The sequence below is a fragment of the Vipera ursinii genome (genome assembly GCF_947247035.1).
Source record: "Vipera ursinii genome assembly, chromosome: 1".
In the NCBI taxonomy this organism is placed as follows: Eukaryota; Metazoa; Chordata; class Lepidosauria; order Squamata; family Viperidae; genus Vipera; species Vipera ursinii.
In genome coordinates this window covers 347,655,224-347,678,289 of record NC_139512.1, presented here as the reverse complement: position 1 = coordinate 347,678,289, position 23,066 = coordinate 347,655,224, and the positions used below count along the sequence as shown (strand labels likewise).

Below are 23,066 nucleotides of genomic sequence, written 5' to 3'. Positions count from 1 at the left end.
ATTTCTCAGTTTTGGCAACTTTGAGACATGCAAACTGGGGAATTCTGCGAGCTGAAATCCATACGTCTCAGGGGCTTGCCACAAAGAAGAGGGAGTCAAGCTATTCTCCAGAGCACCTGAAAGCAGGACAAGAAGCAACGGATGGAAACTAGCCAAGGGGAGAAGCAACCTAGAACTGAGGAGAAACTTCCTGACAGTTAGAACAATTAACCAGTGGAACAACCTGCCTCCAGAAGCTGTTAATGCCCCAACACTGGAAGATTTTAAGAAGAGACTGGACAGTCATTTGCCTGAAATGGTATAGGGTTTCCTGCCTGAGCAGGGGGTTGGACTAGATGACCTCCAAGGTCCCTTCCAACTTCTTCTTCTTCTTCTTCTTCTTCTTCTTCTTCTTCTTCTTCTTCTTCTTCTTCTTCTTCTTCTTCTTCTTCTTCTTCTTCTTCTTCTTCTTCTTATTATTATTATTATTATTATTATTATTATTATTATTATTATTATTATTATAAACACATGCCAAGTTTGAGAAACAATGCTCTAACAAGACCAAGGGATTCTACAGAAAGTAGAGAAAGAGAAACCAAGAGGTAAGGGAAGGAAAAAGGGAAGGGAAGGGAAGGGAAGGGAAGGGAAAGAGAGACCGAGAGAGGGAGAGAGAGAGAGAGAGAGAGAGAGAGAGAGAGAGAGAGAGAGAGAAAGAGAAAGAAAGAAAGAAAGAAAGAAAGAAAGAAGAAAGAAAGAAAGAAAAAGAAAGAAAGAAAGAAAGAAAGAAAGAAAGAAAGAAAGAAAGAAAGAAAGAAAGAAAGAAAGAAAGAAAAAGAACAGGTAGCAAAGCCCAGTCTGGTTGCAAAGTGGCATTTTGCCTGCTTCTGTTGAAATCCAAGTGGTGGTTATATACCTTCAGCCTTTCTTTCTGTCTTGCCACAAAATAAATAGTTGGGTTCATAATGAGCCCATATTGTCAGTCTGCAAAAGGATCAAATAATCCTGGCAAGGTGTAACCTGTCATTTTTGTCAACCCTCTCTTGTTTTCTTGGGGATTCTTAATCACTTTATCCTAATTTTGGGCACAATGCCCTGACTTGGTGGTTTCTTTGAAAACAGGTCTGCCAACTCTCAGAGGGCAAAAGGGGACAGAGAGGAAACCAGGTGTCCTAGAAGGCACCTCCGTTCATGTCTCTCTAGGCTGCAACTTGTTCATGGCTGACCAAGTTCAGCTTTAATGCCTCCAGATAGTCCTTGACTTAAAACCATTCATTCGAAGTTACAGCAGCACTGGAAAAAGTTTTTCACACTTAGGACCATTGTAGCATCCCCATGTTCATGTGATCAAAATTCAGATGCTCGGCAGCTGGTTCATATTTATGACGGTTGCAGTTTCCTGAGCTCATGCAGTCACCTTTTTAAGTTAAGATAACCTTTATTCTCATTTTTTTAACTGTGGGCACACTGGGACAAATTAAAAAAAAAAGTCTGGTGCCTGCTCTCAAAAGTGTGCACATACATAACACACATATAGACATTCTATATACATACACATCTGTATACCTACACCCTTACTTATAAATACATATAAATATTAATTACTGTCCCATCTTGGATACATAGCAGAAAGAGGAAGCTTTTGCAACCTACTGACGAGCAAAGTCAATGGAGAAGCCAGATTCACTTAACAACTATGTTACTGACTTAAGAGCTGTGGTGGCACAGTGGTTAGAATGTAGTACTGCAGGCTACTTCTGCTGACTGCCGGCTGCCGGCAGTTCGGCAGTTCGGCAGTTCGATTCTGATTGGCAAGATTGACTCAGCTTTCCATCCTTCCAAGGTCAGTAAAATGAGGACCCAGATTGCTGGGAGCAAGATGCTGACTCTGTAAACCGCTTAGAGAGGGCTGTAAAGCACTTATAAGTGCTATTGCTGTTGTAGCTATTGCTACAATAAAAGAGCCACGGTAGAGCAGTGGTTAGAATGCAGTACTGCAGCCTCCTTCTGCTGACTGCCGGTTGCCAGCATTTTGGCAGTTCGATTCTCACTAGCTCAAGGTTGTCTCAGACTGCTGGGGGCAAGATGCTGACTCTGTAAACCGCTTAGGGAAGGCTGTAAAGGACTGTGAAGCGGTATTATAAATCTAAGTGCTATTAATAAATGCAGTATTTCACTTAACAACAGTGACAAAGGATCATAAAATGGGGCAAAACTCAACAACTGTGTAGCTTAGCAACAGGAATTTTGGGCTCAGTTGTGGTCGTAAGTCGAGGACTACCCATATTGTTGAGCAGCAATGGAAAAGAAAAAAAAAGGGTGGAAACTCAGCCTATTCAGCAAGGTCAATAGAGGTTCTAGATCCTCTTTTCATACCTGCAGGAGGAATTTCTATAAGATCTCCACGGCTGACCCATTTTCCACTCACACAGGGGCATCTGCAGGTGATTTTTGCCCTGGATTTTCAACAATAAGCTGTTTTTCTTACGAGGTTGGATTCAGAGCCAACATCCTCAGACATTTTTTTTTCCTTATCACCTCGCTGTGTATATTGGATGGGACGGTTTGCTAATATTCTCATTTCACAGATAAGGTTACTGATCTATATATACAGAGGCTTCATTGGCTGGTCACACCTCTTGGTTGACATGAGCGGGTGAGATGCCAAAAATATCAGTTCAAATCCCTGCTCAAATATTAGGATTACTTACCTGGCTATTTCTTAGCCTAGCTGATACAAGTGAGTAATTGGAAGGGTGAAAGAAGCTAAGAAGAAATGGGAAACTATTTTTCTCATTTTGGGACTGGAAAAGCTGCCTGGGGAACTCTGGGCATTCTGAGCGGCATGGTGGCCTAGAGGTGAAGACTCTCGCCTCCCACTCGGAACGTTGAGAGTTCAATCCTAGGCAGTGACAGATATTTCTTTGTCAGTGTGCAAAGAGAAAATATCTGCTGTGAACTGCCGCATAGGCATCAGGAAGGGCATCCAGCCGGAAAATGTACAGTCTCCCCAACCTCTTCACAAAGCAAAGGATTACAGGGTTGTGAAAAGAAAAAAAAGTCCACACATCATAAAAATAGCAGTAGCAATAGCATTTAGATTTATTGTGTATACTGCCCCGCTAGTGCTTTACAATGTCAGCATATTGCCTCCAATAATTTGGCTCCTCATTTTACTGACCTCGGAAGGATGGAAGGGTGAGTTAACCTTGAGGCCCATCAGGATTGAACTTCAGGCTGTGGGCAGAGTTAACCTGCAATACTGCATTCTAGCCACTGTGCCACCAGGGCTCCTAAAAGTTGCCAAGTCTGAAAAACACTGATTTATAGTGAATTCATTAAGATGTAGTATTTGCAGTGCTTCTTCCTAGATTTAACTTAAACCAGGTTAAGGTGTCGTTTATGTCCATTAATTTGCTTTCTATCTCTTGCTTGTTTGTATTATCTTCCCTTCTTTTCTCAAGCTCTCCGCAATCTTTCAAACGTCTGTTGTGGAAATGCAGCCAAGGGCTTTTGGCAAGCTGAACAGCAATGCTTGACTCATACTGAGCATCTTCGTTTCTCCAGAGATGAAGGCTGTAGTTCATTAAGCGGGAAAACTAAGAGCAAATTTAATCACATTAATCAGATGATAATGGCTTTTTCCCCAGATATCTCTATACTTTGTCTCTGGAATCTCTGGAGATAAACCTCAGAAATTCAAGATGCAACCTTGGAAATCCAGAATGAGAATACTGGGGATGTTTTGAAATCAAGGGACACCATGTACCCCACTGTCTTGTAAGGTGGACTTTTCTTTCTGGGCAAGGCAGAGAAGAGCTCTCTGTGCAATAGATTAACCCTTTGCAAAATGGGGTCCTTGGTCCTCTCTTTCCCAGCAGACATTTCATTACCAAACCAGGCAACATCCTCAGTGCTACTGTGCTGATGATGTTACCTGCAAGCTCAGAGAGCACCAAGGACTCCTCAGTTCAACCCTGAACTACAAACTACAACTCTTTTGTCAATACTTTGCAAAGTCCTTTTAGGCTAGAAAGCAGAAGACTGTGAATTCTAGCCCCGCCTTGGCCATGACAGCCAGCTGGGTGACCTTGGGCCAGTCACTCTCTCTCAGCCCAACTCACCTCACAGAGTTGTTGTGGTGGGGAAAATAGGAGGATATGTTCGCTTCCTTGAGTCAGTTGTAAAAAATAATAATAAAGGCAGGTTATCAAACAAACAAACAAACAAACAAACAACCTATTTTACCAGCATAAAGGCCCCCAAATTTCTCTTTTTTAATATTAAAGGGTGGTGAACCTCACAGCTCAGGTTCGAGACCCGAGTGGCATGTGATGGGCCGAGCTCCCGTCTTTGCTCCAGCTCCTGCTAACCAAGCAGTTTGAAAGCATGCAAAAGCGAGTAGATAAATAGGTACCACTTTGGTGGGAAGGTAACAACGCTCTGTGACGTCATGCTGGCCACGTGACTGTGGAAATGTCTTCGGACATTTGGCTCAATGGCCTAGAAACAGAGATCAGCCCTGCCCCCTATAGTCGGCAACGACTAGCGGAGTGAAATCCACAGGGATTCCTTTACCTTTTTTTTAAGGGTGGTGTGTATGAGTTAATACGAGTGTGTGTGTGTGTGTGTGTGTGTGTGTGTGTGTGTGTGTGTTAGAGCTGCAAGACTCCTTAGAGCTCATCTAATGCCTGATTAGACTTTCCTGCTTCACTGACCTGGCCATTTCATTAACCAAAATAGCTCTCGCTGGTCAAAGTGGTCTGGCCTTAAATGATTCTGAGTGGAAAGAAAGCAAAGGGCACCAGCACCCCATTGCTCTCATGAAAAGTCTGGAAGACTTCAAACCTTTTTGTTTGTTTGTTTGTTTATTTATTTATTTTTAAAAAGGAAATGATTTGATGATTGCAATAGCGCTGAGACCCAGAAAAGCAAGACAGGCTGTCCTTTGTTTGTGGCATTTGAAGAGAACTGGATGGAACCAACCCTCGTTCTTCACAGCTGCTGAGGAGAAGCTGCTTTTGGGGATGGTGGGGTTAGGGAAGGTGGCGGTGACGGCCAAATAGGGCTTAAAATATAAACAGCCAGGGCAGTGAGAGAATGGCATGGTCTTCTCCTTAGCTAGCTTGTCCCAGCCTCCTGTTCTCTTGCTGATGCTTGTTCTGGGTGTGGCTCAGTGGGTTAGGATGCTGAGCTTGTCGATCAGATGGTCAGCAGTTTGGCGGGTCGAATCCCGAGTGCTGCGTAACAGAGTGAGCGCCTGTTAATCGTCCCAGCTTCTGCCAACCTAGCAGTTCGAAAGCACGTAAAAATGCAAGTAGAAAAATAGGGACCACTACGGTGGGAAGGTAACAACGTTCCGTGAGCCTTTGGTATCCAGTCATGCCGGCCACATGACCACGGAGACGTCCTCGGACAAGCGCTGGCTCTTCGGCTTTGAAACAGAGATGAGCACCGGCCCCTAGAGTCAGAAACGACTAGCACGCATGTGCAGGGGAACCTTTACCTTTACCTTTTACAGATTGAAATGATCTAGTGGAACACAGTGACAGTACACAGAACATGCACAGCAGTACACAGTACACAGCTTGGCTCTTCCTGATTCTCCAGAGACGGAGGTTGTTAAGAATTATAGGTAGTCCTCGACTTGCGGCCACGATTGAGTCCAAAACGTCTGTTGCTAAGTGAGACACTTGTTAAGTTAATTTTCCCTCATGCGGCAATCTTTTTTGCCATCGTTGTTAAATGAAATACTGCAGTTGTTAAGTTAGTAACATGGTTTGTAAGTGATTCTGGCTTCCCCACTGATTGCTTGTCAGAAGGTCACAAAAGGGGATGATCACAGGGCGCCGGGACACTGCGACTGTCATGAAGGTGTGCCAGTCGTCAAGCAGGCGATTTGTGATCATGTGATCATCCGGATGCTGCAGTGTGAGAAATGGACATAAGTCACTTTTTTCAGTGCCATTGTAACTTTGAACTGTGACTAAACGAACGGTCATAAATTGAGGACTATCTATATATTTATGCTTTTCTGATATTGTAAGTTGCCCAAAGTCACTTTGGATTGCGAGATGGCAGGCATACCAGAAGAAAGAAAGAAAGAAAGAAAGAAAGAAAGAAAGAAAGAAAGAAAGAAAGAAAGAAAGAAAGAAAGAAAGAAAGAAAGAAAGAAAAAAAGAAAGAAAAAAAGAAAGAAAGGAAGGAAGGAAGGAAGGAAGGAAGGAAAAGGAAGGAACGGAGGGACGGAGGAAGGAAGGAAGGGAGGGAGGGAGAGAGGGAGGGAGGAAGGGAGGGGATTAGGGTTTCCCCTCCCCTCCCCTCCCCTACCTTCACTTTTTTTTTTTGCACGTAACTCTTCTTAGTATTATATGTGAGAATGCTTTTTTTGCTTAGATAATGAAAACCTCTCTTCCCCAGGCTCCCAAAATCAGCAGTATAGAAACAATGACAAAACTGAAGCTAAACTCTCTTATAGGGAATTCACCAGAGTTTGGAAACGACCGCTTGCAAGAAAGAAAGACGGGGAGGGGGGTTGTGGCCGTTTTGGCATGTGGAAGAAACCAAGCAAAAGGGCTTGTAATTGAGGGTTATAAAAACAGACGCCAGCTAGAGAGGGTACGAAAGGCTCCCCCCCCCGCCCTTCCTTTTCCTGTCAAAGAGATGGCATCCCTTCCATGGAAATAATGCATTTCAATGAGTTGCGGTCAAGGAGTGCAAGCAAACACCTTCCACATAGGCTTCCTGCACTCACACGTAACCATGGACCAGATGTGCCCTGGCAGCATCTCTCTCCTCCCCCTCCATCATATCTGCATCAGTTAAGCCTTTATTTCTGTTTGACCCTCAAGGTGACTTCTGACAACTCCAGGGAGAGGTCCCTGCTGCTTTCTTGACAACTTTTATGGAAGTGGTTTGCCCTTGTCTTCTTCCTAGGGCTGAGAGAAAGGGACATGCCCAAGGTCACCCAGCTGGCTTTGTGCCTAAGGCAGGACAAACTCACAGCTTCCTGGTTCCTAGCCTTCTGATTACGTGCCATCAGGACATTGTCGGCTCTTAGCAAGCAGATAGATTTTCTGCGTGACAACCTGTCCCTAAACCTTCACATCTCCCAATGCGGCATCCATCACCACTATCACAGTTCATCCATCTTGCCGCTGGTCATTCTCTTCTTCTTTCCTATTTTGTGTAGTGGGTTCAGGAACGCAGGAAGGACGCCAGGCAGATGAGTTCAGCATAGCAGCACTTTATTGGTGGGAGAGTGTGCTGGGGAATAGGGGTTACCTGTACCCTTTATATACCTGGCCAGGTACACACCCAACCAATCAGTTTAAACCTCCGTTTCCTGCTGAAAGCTGATCCCGGCCACAGCAGTTTCGGTACAGCGCCACCTGGTGGTATCGGCTATGCCGCTGCTTAAAGGTGCTTCTTTAAACCCATACATAACATTTCCTTCCACCTTTCCCAGCACCAGAAACTTCTAGCTTAGTTCCTTATTATGTTGATGGAGATTCTCCATCATCCAGATCACGGTCGTCCCCAAAGGTGCTTTTCCAAAAGGCGATTGGACTTTCTTGTTTTTTTCCTGGAAGACGTTTCGCTTCTCATCCAATAAGCTTCTTCAGGGCAGAACTGAAGAAGCTTCTTGGATCAGAAGTGAAACGTCTTCCAGGAAAAACCAAGAAAGATTAATGCATTATATTCACTCACTAAAGTTCTACATTTAGGCAAGAAAAACCAAATGTACGGGAATAGGTGGTACCTTGCTCAATAGTAGTAACTTTGAGAGAGATCTAGGAGTCCTAGGGGACAATCACCTAGATATGAGCCAGCCGTGTGCTGCAGCTGCCAAAAAAGCCAACACAGTGCTAGGCTGCATGAACAGAGGGATAGAATCAAGATCACGTGAAGTACTAATACCACTTTACAATGCTTTGGTAAGGCCACACCTGGAATACTGCATCCAGTTTTGGTCACCACAATGTAAAAAAGATGTTAGTGCAGAGAAGAGCAACCAAGATGATTAGAGGTCTGGAGGCTAAAACTTATGAGGAACAGTTGCTGGAATTGGGCATGACTAGTTTAATGAAGAGAAGGATGAGGGGTGGCATGATAGCAGTGTTCCAATATCTCAGGGGCTGTCACAAAGAAGAGGGAGTCAAGCTATCCTCCAAAGCGCCTGAAAGCAGGACAAGAAGCAACGGATGGAAACTAATCAAGGAGAGAAGCAACCTAGAACTAAGGAGAAACTTCCTGACAGTTAGAACAATTAACCAGTGGAACAACCTGTCTCCAGAAGCTGTGAATGCCCCAACACTGGAAGTTTTTAAGAAGAGACTGGACAGCCATTTGTCTGAAATAGTATAGGGTTTCCTGCCTGAGCAGGGGGTTGGAATAGATGACCTCCAAGGTCCCTTCCAACTTTATTATGATCATGATCATGATCATTATATAATGGTTTATATTCCATCTTTATATGTTGTGCAACTTGAAGTTATATCCATAATGCCCTGCCTTATTGTTTTCCCTGTTAGACAATTTTGTAAGGTGTGTTGGAGCGAGGAAGAGAGGGGGGTGGCCCAAGGTCACCCAGCTGGTTTTGTGTCTAAGGCAGGACTCATGGTTTCTAGCCTGGTCTCTTTGATCACTACACCAATCTGTCTTTCACTTGACTTGCCTTTATGTCATCTTATATCGACCCCCAGGAAGAGAGCTGGAAGTCCATGTAAAAGCCTCATAAATGAGGGCTTGACAGATGTAACCTCTGCATCTCTTTGATCTGAGAGCTTGAGAAAGGGAGGATGAATTGAATGCACATTCTAAAGAAAGATCCCTTTTCTCCTCTCATCTGGTGGAGAGAGCTTCAGCTCAACAAGAAAGAAGGAAAGGAACAAAAGGAAAGAGCCGCCAAAATGGTGTATTTTTATCCTCCCAGGAATCTTACAGACCCTGAATATTTTTATTTAGCCAGGGTTGGTCTAGGGCAGAGGTAGGCAACCTTGGCTCTTTTATGACTTGTGGACTTCAGCTCCCAGAATTCCTGAGCTAGCCATGCTGAGAAGAAAGGGAGAGGTTTCCAAGCTGAGACATGCTGGCTCAGGAATTCTGGGAATTGAAGTCCACGAGTCATAAAAGAGCCAAGGTTGCCTACCCCTGGTCTAGTGGTTAAGGCACCAGTGTAGAAACTGCGAGATGGTGAATTCTAGTCTTGCTTTAGGCATGAAAGCCAGTTGGGTGACATTGGGGCAATTACTAGGATACTGTGAGTTCTAGTCCCGCCTTAGGTATGAAAGCTTGTTGGGTGACTTTGGGCCAATCACCAGGAGACTGTGAGTTGTAGTCCTGCCTTAGGCATGAAAGCTGGCTGGGTGACTTTGGGCTAGTCACTCCCTCTCAGCCCAACTCACCTCACAGGGTTGTTGTGGAAAAAATAGGAGGAGGAAGGAATATTAGGAACGTTCACCACCATGAATTATTTATAAAAGTAATAAACACAGGATTAAAAAAAATCTAAAAAAATATTAAAAACGTTCTACTTCCTGGTTGGAGAATTCTGGGAGTTGAAGTCCACACATCTTAAAGAGGCTAAGGTTGAGAAACACCTCATTATGCTAAGTTTTTTCTATTGGCCTTGTTTTGAAAAGGGGGTGTTGGGACAGTCTCTGTCACATCAGTGAGGAAGTCAAGAAATGGAAGACAAACATTTGGCATAATTTTACTCAAATTATGCACTAGGCCAGGGGTAGGCAACCTCGGCTCTTTTACGACTCATGGACTTCAACTCCCAGAATTCCTGAGTCAGCTGACTCAGGAATTCTGGGAGTTGAAGTCCATGAGTCATAAAAGAGCCGAGGTTGCCTACCCCTGGCCTAGGCTTATGTGCCCGTAAGTACGATGCTTCTTTTTAGTTCCTAAGCGTTTTTCTCTTCTTTTCTTCTTTCAATCCAATTTCAGCCTTTTTTTTTTCTTTTTTGAGAAACTCCCTGATGAGATTTTAATTGTATGAGTTGATGTTGAATGAGTTGTGAGTGTCTCTGCATGTTATTATGAGATTGCTTTAAAAACAGAACACAAACAGCTCCCCAAATTAATCCCAAGGTAGAATCCCCGGTCTCTGAAATTTATGCATTTTACTTTAATTGTGTTTTTGACAGAAAACCAAAACTGTAATGATCTTCCAAAGGGAGAGCCAAATCCGCTGAATGAACTGCGGTTTAGCTTTTTATTGTTCTTCATAAATTTTGAGAACATTCCATGCCCACTAGAGGAATATTATCCACTCAAGTGGTTTTCATTAATATTTATTTAAATGTGCACCCTGTGGTGTTTTGAAGGATCAAGGCAAATGTTCTGTCTGTACGGCTCAGTGATTTTATTGATTATATGCTTATCAGGACTACGTAGATAGATTATCCCCCAGAATGAACCCTAACCTGGAAAAACTCAAGTAGTAATACAGTTATGAGCAGGCTGACTGATTGATCTACTCATTAGGTGCCATCATGTCGACCACATAGATAGACTTGTGTCAGAATAAAGCTGAAAGCGACTTCTGAGGTCTTCTAGTCCAGCCCGCTGCTCAAGCAGGAGATCCTATATCATTTCAGACAAGTGGCTGTTTAGTCTTTTCTTAAAAACCTGTGATGGGTTGTCCTACAGTGATGGCACAAGAAAAAAATGTTGAGTATTGAGACGAAGGAGTCAGGTATTTTAAGGATTCATGCCCTTCGCTTCTTCTCCAGGGACCCAAGTCCAGCTATTGAGTCTTTATTCTGTATTACAGCCCACAATACTGCTAGCCAGGTATTCTGAATCCACTCGGAAGTCTTGCAGGAGACTGCCAAATTTTGGAAGTCCAGCTGATTTTATTAAAGAACGTTCTCAACTTTAGTTTTCAGCTGAATAGCCTTGCTTTTTGTTGATTCTTCTCACACTTGAATAATAATAATAATAAACCTTTATTGTCAAAGTACAACATGTGTACATTGAGATTAGCTGAGCCTCCCCCCCTGCTCTCTCCCCCCAACACACAAGACTTAGCCTCCCAAGTCAATTCTGAATAAGACTACAGTATATCATTTGGTGTAAAGGAGATTAACAACTTACTGTCATGTTGCAAAGAAGAGATTTTAAGATCTTTTCCATGGGGAAAAGGAATGTCTACAAAGATGTCAAACAAATCAAGATGATGCCGCATGGCTGTGTGATCAAGCCCCTGACAAAAGTCCGTAGCTCAGAAACATATTCTGGCTGGGGAATTCTGGAAGATGAAGTCCATAAGTCTTAAAAGTTGCAAAGTTTGGAGAGCCCTGTTCTAAAAGAACAAAGTTAGCTTAGTAAGATATTGGTACATACTTTTCTTCTTTCTCTCCTGCTACCTTCTTAACTTACAATCAGCAGATTATTCCAAACATCATCTGGGACTCCTCATTTTATGCCCAGAAGATCTACCTTGTTAGGTAGATTGGCTGAGAGAAAATGACTGTTCAAGATTCAGAGATCTATGTACTCCTAAAACTTCCTTGTCTGTAAACTTTAACTAGGCAATCTATGCCGTGTAGGGCAACATTTTTGAATCAAGGTACCTCAAACGGGCATCCAAAAACATAATGAGGATGGCTTCATCACCTCTAGGCTTCTGAAAGTCCCTTAAGACCTCCTTGTGCCAGCAGGCCTGGGAACCCCAGGTTATGGCTGAACTGGTGAAGTGACTCTTGTTGTTGTTGTTGTTAGTTGCAAAGTCGTGTCCGACCCATCGCGACCCCATGGACAATGTTCCTCCAGGCCTTCCTGTCCTCTACCATTTTCTGGAGTCCATTTAAGCTCACGCCTACTGCTTCAGTGACTCCATCCAGCCACCTCATTCTCTGTCGTCCCCTTCTTCTATTGCCCTCAATCTTTCCCAGCATTAGACTCTTCTCCAGTGAGTCCTTCCTTCTCATTAGGTGGCCAAAGTATTTGAGTTTTAGCTTCAGGATCTGGCCTTCTAAAGAGTAGTCAGGGTTGATCTCCTCTAGGACTGACCGGTTTGATAACTAATAAGATGGGCAGCTATATAAATAGACAGACAGACAGACAGACAGTCCAGGACCCATGACTCCCGTCAAACTGAAATTTGGCAAATTTACAAAACACTTAATGACCTAAAGATTATCATGAATCATTTAGTTACATAATACAAAATGTCACAAAAAATTTCCTATGTGCAGCTACACACTTCAACATGGGAAACTTTCAAGGCAAAAACATCTCTGAATATCTCTCTGAATTTTTAAGAACTTTTACGCTCCTTCCATTTAATGACCCCCACCCCCCGATTGCTTAATAACAGCAAATAGGACTGCTACAGTTATGATCGTTGAATAAGCAGTCACATGATGACTAGGTTAACAACTTCTTCACTCGGCCAAGATTTCATTCCCAATTGCGGTTGTTAAGTGAGGACTATCTGAAGAATCAACCACCTGAACTGTCCTGAGGTATGTCTGTATTGAAAGCAACATAGAATTATGTGGAAAATAAAAGAGGTTCTTATTTTTTATCATTCATTGTTGTCTGGCAGTTGATTGAGTCTGCTAAAGATGGAGAGTTTAATTGATTTAAGTGTTGGGTTAACTGGCTTGTATTTCCAATTATCTGATGGGTGTGACAGGTATAAAGCTAACTTCCTTCCTTCCTTCCTTCCTTCCTTCCTTCCTTCCTTCCTTCCTTCCTTCCTTCCTTCCTTCCTTCCTTCCTATTACTGGCTTTCAATCTTATAGCACTTCTCCTAATATAGATGACCACTGCTATGGTCAGAAAGAATTGCACAGAAAGAATTGCTCAGCCAAACACAGACATTACGTTGGAATATCAATTTATAGTAATGATGTAATCATGTCCTTTTTTTAATGTGGACTTGATGGTCTTCAGCAGGCAAGAGGGTTTGAATGGCTGTATTACTTGAGAATAAAAACTTATTTCATTGAGTGTAATAATACATGAACAGGGCTTTTCAACCAGTGGTACGGGTACCACCTGTGGTACATTGGCACCTGGTAGGTGGTACGTGACCATCCTAGAAAAGTGGTAGCCGGGGAGGGGAACGAGCTGAACTGGTGGCAGCACCGCACAAGCCTGAGTGAGAGACGGCTGGAGCTGCAGGGCTGTCAGGGCTCAGCGGAAGCGCCAGGATCAGCACCAGGCTCCAGCTGGAGCTCGGCGCTGATCCTGGCACTTCTGAGCCCAGAAGAACCGCCAATCAGCTGGAATGTTGCAGCATCTCCAGGGTCTTGTGATTTACATTCAGATGCTTGGCAACTGATTCATATTTATGACGGTCACAGTGTCCCAGGGTGATGTGAAGCTACCAAAACCTGCTGCAACCACCCAGCAGACGGGGGGGGGGGATTAAAAACCAAACAGCACCCCCACCATCCCATTCCCGCTGGCAATCCTCAACAGAAATGCTCACAACAATGAAAACCTCGGACAGGAGGAAGAGCACCGCCGGGCGGGCAGGCAGGTGTCTTACTGGGCTGTGGCTTGGGGGCACTTTTTTCAGTGCCATTGTAACTTTGAACAGTCACTAAGTGAACTGTTGTTAAGTCGAGGACTACCTGTACTTCATCACTTTTTTCCTTTTTTTTTTTGGTCATCAAGTTTTTGACACCTTGCTAGGTGACTGGTGGTACTCGGATGCTGCCATATCCTAAAAGTGGTACAATGGGTGAAAAGGTTGAAAAGCCCTGCTCTAGAACTCCACTCTTACATATTGTACATGATATACATTTATGTAGAATAGAATAGAGCTGGAAGGGATCTTGGAGGTCTTCTAGTCCAGCCCCCTGCTCAAGCACTCAGGCATATATATATATATATAGCACTGAAGTAAAGAAATAATACAATAAATACTTTCCACTATTTCACCCAGCACATTTCTGGCGAAGAGCTTCTTGACTATAGAAAAGTTGTTGTTGTTGTTAGCTGCGAAGTCGTGTCCGACCCATCGCGACCCTATGGACAACATTCCTCCAGGCCTTCCTGTCCTCTACCATCTTCTGGAGTCCATTTAAGCTCACGCCTACTGCTTCAGTGACTCCATCCAGCCACCTCATTCTCTGTCGTCCCCTTCTTCTCTTGCCCTCGATCTTTCCCAGCATTAGGCTCTTCTCCAGTGAGTCCTTCCTTCTCATTAGGTGGCCAAAGTACTTGAGTTTTAGCTTCAGGATCTGGCCTTCTAAAGAGCAGTCAGGATTGATCTCCTCTAGGACTGACCGGTTTGATCGCCTTGCGGTCCAAGGGACTCGCAGGAGTCTTCTCCAGCACCATAGTTCAAAGGCCTCAATTCTTTGGCGCTCAGCCTTTCTTATGGTCCAACTTTCACTGCCATACGTTGCAACTGGGAAGACCATATCCTTGACTATACGCACTTTTGTTGGCAGGGTGACGTCTCTGCTTTTAAGTGTGCTGTCTAGATTTGCCATGGCTTTCCTCCCCAGGAGCAAGCGTCTTTTAATTTCTTGGCTACAGTCCCCATCTGCAGTGATCTTGGAGCCCAGGAAAATAAAATCTGTCACTACCTCCATTTCTTCCCCATCTATTTGCCAGGAATTGAGAGGGCCAGATGCCATGATCTTGGTTTTCTTAATGTTAAGTTTCAACCCAAGTTTTGCACTCTCCTTCTTCACCTGTAACAAGAGGCTCTTTAGTTCTTCTTCACTTTCTGCCATTAGAGTGGTATCATCTGCATATCTTAGGTTGTTGATATTTCTTCCGGCAATCTTAATTCCAACTTTTGATTCATCTAGCCCTGCCTTTCTCATGATGTGCTCTGCATATAAGTTAAATAGGCAGGGCGACAGTATACAGCCTTGCCGGACTCCTTTCCCAATTTTGAACCAATCAGTGGTTCCGTGTCCAGTTCTCACTGTTGCTTCTTGACCCGCATATAGGTTTCTCAAGAGACAAATAAGATGGTCTGGTACTCCCATCTCTTTAAGAACTTGCCACAGTTTGTTATGATCCACACAATCAAAGGCTTTAGCATAGTCAATGAAGCAGAAGTAGATGTTTTTCTGGAACTCCCTAGCTTTCTCCATGATCCAGCGTATGTTGGCAATTTGATCTCTAGTTCCTCTGCCTCTTCGAAATCCTGCCTGCACTTCTGGTAGTTCTCGATCCACATACTGCTGAAGTCTAGCTTGTAGGATTTTAAGCATGACTTTACTAGCATGAGAAATGAGTGCAATGGTGCGATAGTTTGAACATTCTTTGGCACTGCCTTTCTTTGGAATTGGAATGTAAACTGATCTTTTCCAATCCTGTGGCCATTGTTGAGTTTTCCAAATTTGCTGGCAAATTGAGTGTAGCACTTTTACTGCATTGTCTTTTAAGATTTTGAATAGCTCAGCTGGAATACTGTCACTTCCACTAGCTTTGTTGTTGCTCAGCTTTTCTAAGGCCCACTTCACTTCACATTCTAGGATGTCTGGCTCGAGGTCAGTGACCACCTCATTGTGATTATCAGGGACGTTAAGCTCATTCTTGTATAGTTCTTCTGTGTAATTTTGCCACCTCTTCTTAATCTCTTCTGCCTCTGTTAGGTCCCTGCCATTTTGGTCCTTTATCATGCCCATTTTTGCATTAAACGTTCCCTTCATTTCTCCAATTTTCTTGAAAAGATCTCTGGTCCTCCCTATTCTATTATTTTCTTCTATTTCTTTGCACTGTTCATTGAAGAAGGCATTCTTATCTCTTCTAGCTATTCTCTGGAATTCTGCATTCAATTGGGTGTATCTTTCTTTTTCTCCCTTGCCTTTCGCTTCCCTCCTTTCCTCAGCTATTTGCAAAGCTTCCTCAGACAGCCATTTTGCTTTCTTGCATTTCTTTTTCTTTGGGATGGTTTTGGTTGCTACCTGTTGTACAATGTCGCGAACCTCTGTCCATAGTTCTTCAGGCACTCTGTCTATCAGATCTAATTCCTTAAATCTATTTGTCACCTCTACTGTATATTCAACAGGGATATGATTTAATTCATACCTGAGTGGCCTAGTGCTTTTCCCTACTTTCTTCAGTTTAAGCCTAAACTTTGCAAGGAGAAGCTCATGGTCTGAGCCACAGTCAGCTCCTGGTCTTGTTTTTACTGACTGTATAGAGCTTCTCCATCTTTGGCTGCAGAGCATATAGTCAATCTGATTTCTGTGTTGACCATCTGGTGATGTCCATGTGTAGAGCCGTCTCTTGGGTTGTTGGAAAAGAGTGTTTGCTATGACCATTGTATTCTCTTGACAGAATTCTATCAGCCTGTGCCCTGCTTCATTTTGCACTCCAAGGCCAAACTTGCCTGTTATTCCAGTTATCTTTTGGCTTCCTACTTTAGCATTCCAATCCCCCATGATGATAAGAACATCATTTTTTGGTGTTAGTTCTATAAGGTGCTGTAGTGCTTCATAGAACTGGTCAATTTCATCCTCTTCAGCACTGGTGGTTGGGGCATAGACCTGGACTACTGTGATATTGAATGGTTTGCCTTGGATTCGAACTGAGATCATTCTGTCATTTTGAGGATTGTATCCCAGTATTGCTTTTCCTACTCTTTTATTGACTATGAAGGCTACTCCATTTCTTCTGAAGGATTCTTGCCCACAGTAGTATACCTGATGGTCATCTGAATTAAATTCACCCATTCCTGTCCATTTTAGTTCGCTGATACCTAAGATGTCAATGTTCAGTCTTGTCATCTCTTGTTTGACCACGTCCAGTTTTCCTTGATTCATGGATCTTACATTCCAGGTTCCTATGGAGAAAAAATCTTTACAGCATCGGACTTTCCTTTCACCACCAGACATATCCACAGCTGAGCGTCCTTTCGGCTTTGGCCCAGTCGCTTCATTCTTTCTGGCGCTACTAGTACTAGCCCTCTGCTCTTCCCCAGTAGCATATTGGACACCTTCCGACCTGAGGGGCTCATCTTCCAGCGTCATATCGTTTTGCCTTTTGGTACTGTCAATAGGGTTTTCATGGCAAAGATACTGGAGTGGTTTGCCATTTCCTTCTCCAGTGGATCACGTTTTGTCAGAACTCTCTGCTATGACCTGTCCGTCTTGGGTGGCCCTGCACGGCATAGCTCATAGCTTCATTGAATTACGCAAGCCCCTTCGCCACGACAAGGCAGTAATCCATGAAGGGGATAGAAAAGTTACATTAATTTAAATATAATATGTTACAAAGATACTTTAAGCATACTGGGAAAGAAAGTTATACTCTACAGGCAGTCCTCGACTTACAGCAGTTTATTTAGTGATTGTTCAAAGCTACAGCGGCACTGTAAAAAAGTGACATGACCGTTTTTCACACTTACGACGGTTGCAGCATCCCCATAATCACGTGATCACAATCTGGATGATTGACAACTGGTTCATATTTATGATATTTGCAGTGTCCCTGGGTCATGTGATCACATTTTGCGACCTGGGGAAGCCAGATTCACTTAGCAGGCACGTTACTAACTTAACAACTGCAATGATTCACTTAAGAAGAAAGGCAAGAAATGGAGCTTTTCATTTCTGTAATTAGTGATGTCACTTCTGCATTTTCCCCCTGGAAGTGGTATCACATCTTAATCCCTCCCCCAGAAGTCTTTCGATTGGTGCAGACCTATAAAGGTGTTGACTGACAGATGCTGAATATGATGTCGTTGTCCCTCCCTCAGACATGATTTCGATTGGTACAATACCATTTATAATTAAGTATTTTGCTGGAGAAACATATATTCTTTTTATCACTTACACATTGTTCTCTACGTTTTTATTCCCCTATAATCAATGATTCTCCCCAATGAATGGGACAGTATTGAACTTTTTAATTAAAAAGATCAATCGATTTGGATCAAGCAATTTAATCCCCTGAGAAAAACGATCAATATTAAAGCATCAATTTACACCATCTAATTGAAATAAATTCTAGAGAAGATAGGTGAATAGGCTGCTAAATACATCTCAGAAGGGGGAATTGAGCTTAGATTCTGTTTGGAAGGTATATTTTTTTCTCTGCTTAAAAAAAAAGCCATTGTGTTCTTTTTCCAAGAAGGACACTAAAGATGAAATCAGGAAGATCTCTCACAACCTTACTTGGTTTTTAGAAATTGTGAGTTTTCGATTGATGGGATAAATGAGTAACATTTTATATTTATCTAAAAGGTAAACATTTAGGGAATCAGGCTGGGGTAAAAATACCAAAATCTGGAGGTCATGTCTTGTGGCTGTCTCTGACATGCAATATTCACAAAATTTAGAACTTGGGACTTGCCCTGGTGCTGTTGCAGGAAAAGGTCAAGAGGTTTTGAAATAGCTAGCCTTAGCTCGAGAGGTTAGTGGTCTCTGTTCAGAGTTCTTGAAGACCAACCAGAAACTTCAGCTGGTCCATATTGCAGCAGCACTCATGATAATGGGTGCACCTAGGTTTGCCCACATGACACCTTTGTTGCGCCAGATGCACTGGCTTCCAGGTTCTTTCCAGGTGCAATTCAAGGTAATGGTCATCATCTTCAAAGCTGTATATGGCACAGGGCCAGGTTATCTGTGGGCCCGCCTTGCCCTGCAGACATATACTCATCCTACCAAGTCAGACAGAATGGCACCATGGTTAAAGGGCAGTATTGCAGGCAAACTCTGCCGACAGCCGGGAGTTCAATCCTGATGGGGCTCAAGGTTGACTCAGCCTTCCATCCTTCCAAGGTCGCTAAAAGGAGGACCTGGTTTGTTGTGGGCAAGATGCCGACTCTGTAAATCGCTCAGAGAATGCTGTAAACTAAAGCACTACGAGGTGGTTATATAGGCCTAAATGCTATTGCTATTTCTACTCCCTTCCCTTAAATATTGCCATATGATGGGAGTTAGGAAGTGTGGCTTTTCCATGGCAGTCCCTGCCGTATAGGACACTCTGCCTAGCTGAAGACCAGCAGGTCTTTTTTGGCAAATATTTGAAGACCTGGTTTTCTCTCAAGCTCTGAGATAAGAGATTATATGACTTGGCGCCAGGCTGTTGTGGTTTTCAACAGGCTTAGTTTTACAGCTTAATTATGGTTTTATGTTGTTTTTACTTTTGATTGGGAGCTGTCCAGAATTGGTTACAAGATGGGCGGCTATATAAATGGCTTCAGTGAATAAAATGCCGTTATGTGATTTGGCGTATTGAAAAAAGAGAGAGATGGGGGGGGAAAAGGCAGTATGTTTACCTCAAAATGCGCCCAGTCAACCTGACCATGTTACAGATCCCATCAATTAGGGATTGTCATCTGGTGGGAAGGGCTTTCTCAGTGGTGGCCCTTCTTTAATGGAACATCCTTCCCCCCTGAGTTACAGTTAGTCCCCACCCTGTTGTTTTTCTGAAAGTTCTTAAAATGGGGTTTTGTCAGTGGGTCCGGGGACCACAATTGGAGATGGAGCCGATCAAGTGACCAATTTGATTTGGTTGTTGCTGCCATGGATTTTGTTTTAATTATAGGGTGTTTATAAAAAATTTTGTAAGCTGCCCAAGATCACCTCTGTGTGAATTGGATAGCTATATAAATTTGGTATGCGGTGGCTCAGTGGGTTAGGACGCTGAGCTTGTTGATCAGAAGGTCGGCAGTTTGGCGGTTCGAATCCTGAGTGCCGCGTAAAACTTGTCCCAGCTTCTGCCAACCTAGCAGTTCGAAAGCATGTAAAAATGCAAGTAGAAAAATAGGGACCACTCCGGTGGGAAGGTAATAGCGTTCCGTGCGCCTTTGGCATCTAGTCATGCCGGCCACATGACCACGGAGACGTCCTCGGACAAGCGCTGGCTCTTCGGCTTTGAAACGGAGATGAGCACCGGCCCCTAGAGTCGGAAACGAGTAGCACGCATGTGCGGGGGAACCTTTACCTTTATAAATTTGTTTAATATATAATAATAAAAAAATATATTGGAAGATTTCACAAATTGGCCATTAAAATGAGGTGGGGGTCTACAGGCATTCTGAGGCAGACATCCTATTACCGGCTCCTTCTATAGCTGGAAAAGGAATGAACAAACTAATCCTAAAGAAAGGCAACAGAATGAAAATAAATAAAACAAACCCACTTACTTCCACATTGTCATCGGTAGATTTATTTTGAGATTCTTGCTCGAGCATCTCAAAGAATAAAACTGAAGCACTATCCTTCAGTTCCCCCCGTTCTAATTAATAGGTTTACCACCTGTTCCACTAAAAGGAACACCTTGTAAGCTTTCAATAAAATGACACATTGCCAATGGCAGAACAAGGAACAGTGCTTTATTAAAATATATTACACTTCATTAAATGTATTTAATTGCTGTGTTTATATCCTGCCTTTCTGTTTCTGGAACAGCATTCATATAAAGGCATAGCTAAGGTAATTTGAGACTTCCATTGTCATGATGGTTAATCGTGTCTCTGATTTTGGGGTCGACTCTGTTAAAAACGCATTGGCAGTCCTCAAATGTGGCATTAGGAGTAAAAATCAGAGACTAATCATGATAAATGTTCCAACAGTTTAAACTCACGGGATGTTAAATTGAAGCTGCCTTTTTTCACTAATGCTTCATAGCTCCTGATATCAAAAAAAAAAAAGGAAACAAATTGCATTCCTTATTCATTTGGAAAGAAACACTTCATTTTAATTCTAAATAAGGAACAGCTCCTTGAAATAGGAGACAGGTGACAACCCTGCTAATTAATAACCTCTTGCTTCTGACACTTGCATTAAAATTATGACTGGTCTTTTTTTTTCTTTTTTTGCTCACTCCCTCCATCTTTTTTTAACACAAACACACAGTCCCACACGTAGGCATACATTTCTACAGAATGTTTGCTTTCCACATTAACATGACTTTTATACAATGAGATGCCTTTGATCTCCTTCCAAAACCTGGAGAGTTGCCAAAAGAAAAAAGGAACCACTCTTTGCTTCTTTGCCTGAAATATTAAAACCATATTTCCTGCACAACCTGTTTTGGGTGCCCTCCCTAATGAATTCACCACGCCCATTCCACCTGTAAAATTGCCAGCCTGCAATGTGTTACTGAGGGAAAACATTAACCAAAGTTGGTTGGAGGACAAGTCGAAAGCTATATGACTATATGGGTGACCAGACCAATCTCTGGATTCAGAGAAGTTCTCCCAGAAGACAACCAGGAGCTTTGGATGCCTGTAGCTCTTTCTTAACTTTCTGGAAGGAGCAACTTATACAGAAAATGATGGATCTCTTGAGTAACATTCTGGTGAGTAAGGGAGAAGGGAGATATGAGCAGTATGTCAGCCTCAAGGTCTATGGTAAACTAGTTGGTTTTCTGCTAAATAGTCAATATTTTCCTGTTAAGCAAGCATTATTCTGGAGGTTGTGCTGGAAAGTACAGATGAATTCTTTGTTTTTAATAATTTATATCCTGCCCTTTTTATTTATATAAATAACTCAAGGTGGGAACATACCTAATATTCCTTCCACCTCCTAATTTCCTCACAACAACAACCCTGTGAGGTGAGTTGGCTGAGGGAGAGTGACTGGCCCAAGGTCACCCAGCCACTTTCACGCATAAGAAGGGACTAGAACTCACAGTCTCCTGATTTCTAGTCTAGTGCTTTAACCACTAGACCTATGTTGAAGGACTCTGTAGAACAGGGGTCTTCAAACTTGGCCCTTTTATGACTTGTGGACTTCAACTCCCAGAATACCTCAGCCAGGCACGCTGGCTGAGGAATTCTGGGAGTTGAAGTCCACAAGTCATAAAAGGGCCAGGTTTGAAGACCCCTGTTGTAGAACGTCTGAGCAAGTCTCTCCGCCTTGATTGGATCTTCTTATCTCATCCTTTCTGAGACAGGAATCATTCTTTCTCCATTATCTCCCTTCAATTATCCCTGGTCTACAGCTCTTATTAGGCCCAGCTGATGATCAGGGAAGACAGGATTTACATGGAGTCAATATGTGGAGGGCAACAGCTTCCCTCAATCCCTGTAGATTGCATCTTCCCGTGAATAAAAGCACTAGTACGTTACCAAATTGCATCCTTATAAAAGTTTGTTGTGGATGAAGACTGCTTTGGCACTAGAAACTTTCTAAAAAGCCAAATTGTATTTAGTTCTAGATATAGACAGATATTTCTGTTTTGGAAATAAGCAGTGATTCAGGAGAGCACTGTGACTTTGTCAGCTTTCTCCTGCCGTAGCTTGTTCTTCCTGTCCCTCGATTTAGAATTTGGTAGCATCTTCATTCCATGGTGATGCCACTTACTCAAGATCTGACATTCCTTCTGCCTGCAACTATTTAGGGAATTCCTAAAAGAGATTTTTTTCCCATTGGTAAATTTTGTGTTAAATTTACCCTCTTTGTCATTTAGTTCTAGATATAGTACAGCTCCTAGTGAAGGCTGTAGTTGGAGCTAAAATCAGTTGTCAACAGCAGGGTCTCCAAGCTTGGCAACTTTAAGACTTGTGGACTTCATAGCAGCCTTCCAAATCTTGAAGGGCTGGCACAAGGAAGATGGTGTAGACCAGGGGTCTTCAAACTTGGCCTGTTTATGACTTGTGGACTTCAACTCCCAGAATTCCTCAGCCAGACTGCCTGGCTGAGGAACTCTGGGATTTGAAGTCCACAAGTCATAAAAGGGCCAAGTTTGAAGACCCCTGGTGTAGACTCCACAACTCCTGAGGGTAGGATGTTTATGTTTATGTTTATTGGACTTATATACTGCCCTTCTCCCGTAGGACTCAGGGCGGTTCACAAGGTATTTAAAATAACAATACAAATTACAAAAGTTAAGAACAATTAAAATAATTAAATTTAGTCCTTGAATAAAGTATAAAAACCCTGTTAAACTCCAATTAAAACCCAATTAAAATAAAATAAAAAATAAAAATTCTCAGTCCTGGCCGGAAAGCTCAAAGAGCCAGGTCTTCAGGTCCCGGCGGAATGAACGAAGGTCAGGGGCAGTCCTGAGCTCTATGGGCAGCTGGTTCCAGAGGGCAGGCGCACCCACTGAGAAGGCCCTCCCCCTGGGTGTTACCCGCCGGCAATCTTTTACTGGTGGCACCCTGAGAAGGCCCTCCCTGTGGGAGCGCACAGGACGAA

General features: G+C 43.0%; 1 protein-coding gene across 2 annotated transcripts in view; it reads left to right on the top strand.

Annotated features, from left to right (window-relative positions):
• Positions 1-20,348: 20,348 nt before the first annotated feature.
• RAP1GAP2 (RAP1 GTPase activating protein 2) overlaps positions 20,349-23,066 on the top strand; it is an 88,993-nt gene continuing 86,275 nt past the window's right edge. For both annotated transcript variants that reach the window (XM_083379720.1, XM_083379719.1), the window contains exon 1: positions 20,349-21,222. In XM_083379720.1, the coding sequence (XP_083235846.1) occupies positions 21,082-21,222 (141 nt within the window). In that variant the 5' untranslated portion in view covers positions 20,349-21,081. The remainder of the gene's footprint in view (positions 21,223-23,066) is intronic.